Source organism: Fukomys damarensis, unplaced genomic scaffold, assembly GCF_012274545.1.
Source record: "Fukomys damarensis isolate Sample0158 unplaced genomic scaffold, DMR_v1.0_HiC HiC_scaffold_15, whole genome shotgun sequence".
Taxonomy (NCBI): domain Eukaryota; kingdom Metazoa; phylum Chordata; class Mammalia; order Rodentia; family Bathyergidae; genus Fukomys; species Fukomys damarensis.
Window position 1 is genome coordinate 5,792,175 of NW_022900927.1, and position 6,143 is coordinate 5,798,317.

The window sequence follows — 6,143 nt, forward strand, 5'->3', positions numbered from 1 at the left end:
TATAACATCAATATGTTTATATAGTATAATTTTATACTTTATAATTTTAAAATTACTGAAAATTGAAAGACAAATATTTAAAAACACCAAGAGAAAAAAGACTAATGAGAAAATGAACTGACTTGAGAAATGTCAGACTAACAAGAAAACATAGAGTGATATCTTTAAAGTGCTAAATAAAATTTATTTCCCTAAGAGTTTCATATATATTAATAAGAAATCATTGCATACTGCATAATGTATTCAGTTATTTCAGTGTACCCCATAAATGTGTACAACTAAAATGATAATAAAAATAAATGGTATTGAACTTTAAGAAAGAAATAAAGGTGAAAGATGCACAGTACTAGAAGGCTTGCCCTAAATGAACATTTTAAAGGAAGCTTTCAAGAAGAAAGAAAATCCTTACACATTGAAGTTATTTTCTTCTTTTTTTTCCCCACCAACAGCACCATCTAGTTTTAGTAACCACTGGAGTAGTATGAGGTAAGATTGGGGGAGAATTAGGATTGAAAAGTAAACAGATATTCAGGATGCAACAGTTTGAGGGAAACCATGACACCCTCTTTTTCACAAATGTTTCCACAGAGCCAATATAGCACTAGGCATTAATCCAGTACGCCAAGTGTACTGAAGTAGAAAAGAGGCAACAAGAAAAAAATTTAGAAAAAAAGTCAAACACTTTTAGTTTCTTCTCTTTAGTCCCTACAGCAGCGTCTTACAATTTGGATCTACGTATACAGTCCTACACAGCTTCCAAAGTATTTGTCAGGAGGGAAAAAATAAAACGAAGCTGGCCAGTACAGTCTTTGAAATGGAGGCAGGGGAGGGGAAGAAAGTTAGTTTTCAGAACAAATTAGTCAGCTTCAGTTTCATCAGCAGGATCTTTGGATTCTTTGTTCTTTCGTACTTCTTCAGCATGTTTATCTTTTCTTGCAAACAGTCCAGTGTGGCGGCCATTTGCATCTCTCAGTCATCTTGTTAGCTTCCATTTTGTGGGTCAGTGTCTCTTCTACTGTTCTATTGGATTTTTGTCTCTTCTCTTGCTTTTTTTTTTCTGAAGCACTTCTTTCTCATACTTTCTCTTCTCAGCAAGCTGCTCATAGAACTTGACTCTTTCATCTGCAGCTTTTAATTTCTTCTGAGTTTCCTCCAGAAATTTGGAGGGCAAAGGGAGAGATCTGGGATGGTTTCTCTTCACTCGAGGTGAGATTCAGATCAAAAGCCTGGCTTGAAGCTCACTGCTCAGAAACCATAGTAAATAAAAGACAAGATTCTCGCAGGGTATTCTGCACAATCCACCTGCAAGGAGAGCCCTGCTGAGTCTGTGTCACTTGGGCCGCACTTCTGTTCTCTTCTATCTTTTGATTTGTTAAATCTTCTTCAGCTTTGTCTCATTTGTGTCCGACTTATCATACTATTGAAATCTTTAGTTGTCAAGCTTTTCAGTTCTAGATGAAAAAAAGTTGAATAGAAAAAAGTAAATATGTAGATAATTTTAAATTATCATTGATTATGTCATATTAACAAATAATAATTTAATATAATAATAATTCTGCATTTAATATATATGATTGTATAGCATTAGTAAGATAATTAGTCTAAAGAAAAGCCATGAATCACTTAGCTTCAGTGGGAATTCTCAGTGGGGTCACCTAGTAACCATCTTTTGCTGATGAGCCCAAAGTTTTCCTGAAGCTGAACTTTCTTGCAATCATCATGGACCCAGATGCCCCTGGGCTTTCAGATCACACCTTCCTCGTCCCAGTGGCCACCTTAACCCAAGAACAGTTATGAGTGGCTAGACCTGAGCCTTCTTTCTGAGCACTATATTAACAACCACAGAGAGACGACTGTGTAATTATGTGATGCGAGCAGAAGTATGAACAAAGTTGCTATAACACTTGTTGAGATTTTCCAATTTTCCTCTCTTTGTGGCTTTATGAAGTCATTAAGGGATAAAAGCAAAAATGCTGTCAAAATTTGGACAAGCATTCTGAAGTCTTTATTTGCAGGTGTTTTTTTTAAGTGGGCTGTACTATGTATTTGTTTCTTTTTAAAAATTAATATTGGTACATTTTAGGTATACAATATAATGACATTCATCATTGGAGGTTTGTAACTTTACATAGTGTATTTTGATTCTTGGTGATTTGCGAGAATGAGCTTATATATTTCTCCTTATTCACAAAGGTCTAAGGTAGAAAAAGCAATGTCAGTCCTAAAACTGGAGACTTGTCATACATGTCCCCTCTTGTGAATTTCTTCTGAGTTTGGAAGCATACTCGCTGCCTCAGAAAACGACACAGTCTGCACCAGGAAAAGACAGAATATGGTAAAGCTATGCTGTTGTCCTCTGATGAGTTTCTCTGCTATTGGATTCCCTCAGTTTCTACTGTCTTTTTTTTTTTCATTAAGCTTATTGGTACATTTTAGGTATAAAATATGATGTCATTCACTGTCACTTTTTAAACCAGGCAGTTCTTTTCCCTTTGCATCAGTTTGTCTGAGATTTACCACCTGGAATAGTAGTACCTCTCTTGTCCTCTCTGGTATGGCATGAATTTCTGCTAACTGAGATGTTATGGTCTCCTCCTCAAAATTAGAAAAAAGAAAATTCTTTTCTTCCTTGTAGGAAAATTATACACTTAGGTTGGATGTGAAGGAAAGAGAATCTGAAGATTTTTTTAGGACCTCTGCTGTTATCAATACTATCCTGAAGTTAGTAAGTCTTCCATGATAGTCATTTTTAGCTTCCATTTTACATGTGGGTCAAATGAAACAAGATCTCTTGCCTACATCTTGCTACATTCCTTGTTTCTTATGCTGAAAGGCACACCAGAAACCTGGAAGCTTGTGGAACTTAATAGTAGAGAGTTGTCTATAAGATATGGGTGGGGAAGATGAGGACACGGGTGACTTAAAATAGTATTTAAAAAGAATGCCACACATACAAAGTTCAGAGACAAATCATATCTTTAATTATAGGTATGCCTTATAATTATACTCTGTGGTATGTGGATCTTTAGGGGAGGGCAAGAAACACTGCTTTGGGGCAAACATCTCCAGCTGAAAACTTTTTTATCCCTTGCCTTTGCTACCTAGCTTACTGCAAGCCCTGTATGTCTAAAACCCCTTGCTGGTTCTTAGCTAGGTTTGCTCTCTGTAGTAGTAGGAAAACCTTGTAACATTCTCCTCCTGTGCCATTCTTTGGAAAGTACTTCATTTAACCATAACAATAACTGAATACATAATGGTAGCATTCTCAGAGCTGTTTACAGTCTAAATCTGGACTCAGAGTTTGAATAAATGAAGCATGGGAATAGTGATATTATGCAATAGGCTAAGGAAAATGGTGCTTTTATCTATTTCTCTACCCTTAACTTTAGCATAGTACACCTTACCTATGAGGAAGTCTGGCCTCTGTCACACCACATAATTTGTTTGTCCTTTCAGAAAATGTCCTCTGCAAGATTTCTCTGTTTTGGCCATTACTTCTAAGGGAGAAAATTTCCCCACAATTTAAGTAATTTCTAGTATTAGCTAGTGTGGTTCCATTTAGAGATGAGTAGAAGGGAAGAGTCTTTTTTTTTCTGTCTCCCCAAACTATCGTATGACTAGAATGTGTTCCCACACTGGTCTAGTGTCTCCTATCAGTTGTATCACAGGTGGGGTAGCTCTGTGCTGCCTTACTTTTCACTGCTTCTCTTTGTTCCTACTCTGCAAAGATCCACTATTCCCTTTCACTTCTGTTACTGAGTCCACTTAAATATTTATTGAAAGCATAAAAGTCACTGGGTGGGAAGTGCTTACTTCCCAATGACAGACCTCCTGACCTCATGTATGTTTAATGGATGCAGCAAACCTGCTCCCGCCAAAGGACATGCTCCACATCTTCTCTGAAACTCTGACACTTTGCCTCTCTCAGAGACACTGTGCCTGCAATTTTCTTTTTTTTAAAAAAAATTTTCCCCTTGTCCCTGCCTTCCCTTCATCTCCTTCTCTGTCATCCTATACAAACACTTTATTTCCATTTTTTCATTTTCTCATATTTTTTCTTTTCCCGTATTAGCTTTCCCCTACCCTTCCCACTTTCCCTACACCTTTAGCCCCTTTCTTCCTGTTTCACATTGTCCATTATGTCATTAGGATCTTATGTACTATTATAGTTTATTCACACAAGAGAAACTATTCAGTATTTATACATGTGTGACTTATCTCACTTAGGAGTATATCCTCAATATGTATCCATTTTCCTATGAATGAATCAAATTTCTCATTCTTTATGGCTGAGTAATATTCTATTTTATAGAAAAACCACATCTTCTTTATCCAGTTTCCAACTGATGGGCAAATAGGCTGTTTTCAAGTTTTAGCTATTAGAAATGGTGCCTCTATAAACATGGGTGCACATATATCACTGTGATATGATCCTTTTAATTGTTTTGGAAAGATACCCAGCAGAAGGATGGCTGGGTCAAATGGAACCTATAGTCCCAGCTCTTTGAGGTATGTCCATATTGATTTCCATAGTGGTTGCACCAGTCTGCACTCCCACCAACAATGGTGCAATTTTCTGTTATTCCTCTTGCAATCTCACTCTACTATATTTAAAACTACCTCCCTGGGGATTTAGCTCAGTGGTTCTGCCACCTGCCTCTCAAGTACAAGGTCCTGAGTTTGTTCCCTAGTAACTAAAGCAAACAAGCAGACAAACAAACAAAAAATACCCTCAGGTAGCTTAGGTAATAAATGAATAATAACAAATTCTAAAGTATTTAAGAAAGAATAAGGATGCATATGGTACTGATGTGGGGTTAGACTGTTGGAGAAATAATTATCACAGGATTTAGGAAATCTAGAGACTTAGGGAAGTTTACCATTCCTGAACATGAATTTTTCAGTAGGCGTGAAACTCAGTGAAGAAAAAGAGGGTTAGAACACTTAGATGTCTGCTAGGCACAACAAAAGGTTTCATGCAATTTATTTTTTACATTCCAAGGAAAGTACTGAAGGCAATGAGAAACCATAGCATTGTCCCCGAGTTCATCCTCCTTGGGCTATCTGCTGACATCCACATCCAGGCCCTGTTCTTTGCACTCTTCCTGGTGATTTACCTCCTGACCATGGTGGGGAACCTGATGATGCTGCTGGTGGTGTGGACTGATTCCCACCTCCACACACCCATGCACTTCTTCCTGGGACAACTGTCTTTCCTGGATCTTTGCCACTCCTCTGTGACCGTGCCTAAGCTGTTGGCGAATCTTCTATCTGAGAAGAAAACCATCTCAGTGGAGGGCTGCCTTGCTCAGGTCTTCTTTGTGTTTGCCACGGGGGGCACTGAATCCTGCTTACTCGCTGTGATGGCCTACGACCGCTATGTTGCCATCAGTTCTCCTCTGCTCTATGGCCAGGTGATGAACAGACAGCTGTGTGTAGGGTTGGTGTTGGGCTCGTGGGGCTTGGCTTTTATGGATGCTTTCATCAATATCCTTGTAGCTCTCAATTTAGACTTCTGTGATGCTCAAAATATTCATCACTTCATCTGTGAGCTGCCCTCTCTCTATCCTTTGTCTTGCTCAGATGTATCTGCAAGCTTTACTACCCTGCTCTGCTCCAGCCTCTTGCATTTCACAGGAAATTTTCTTCTGATAATTTTTTCCTATATTCGAATTTTGTTCACAATCTTGAACATCAGCTCCACCTCAGGTAGAAGTAAGGCTTTCTCCACCTGCTCATCCCACCTCACTGCGGTGGTCTTCTTTTATGGCTCTGGATTACTTCGTTATCTCATGCCAAATTCGGGATCCACTCAAGAGTTAATCTTCTCCTTGCAGTACAGTGTGATAACTCCCATGCTGAATCCCCTCATCTACAGCCTGAAGAACAAGGAGGTGAAGGCAGCTGTGAGAAGAATGTTGAGAAACTATTTTTAATTTTTCAAGTAATAGACTACAAAATCACAACGATGACCAAATTGGATTTAACTGCAATAAACAGTGTTTGGATATTAAGGACAATTTCAAGTGATTTGGATCTTTAAAAATATCTATTTTTTTTGTTTAAAAATACTTAAGAAAAACTAGAAAGTTATTTTCTTGGAATAATATCAGTGCAGTCATACTTAGCAGAAGATAGAAAGA

General features: G+C 37.9%; 1 protein-coding gene across 1 annotated transcript; it reads left to right on the forward strand.

Moving 5' to 3' along the window:
- The first annotated feature begins 5,018 nt into the window (after positions 1-5,018).
- LOC104872155 (olfactory receptor 8S1) lies at positions 5,019-5,936 on the forward strand. Its single transcript, XM_010638301.1, has one exon. The coding sequence runs from the start codon at positions 5,019-5,021 to the stop codon at positions 5,934-5,936; it is 918 nt and encodes a 305-aa protein (XP_010636603.1).
- The last annotated feature ends 207 nt before the right edge of the window (positions 5,937-6,143 follow it).

Coding starts and splice junctions, on each gene's coding strand:
- LOC104872155 (XM_010638301.1), top strand. CDS start 5,019: ATGAGAAACCATAGCATTGTCCCCGAGTTCATCCTCCTTGGGCTATCT.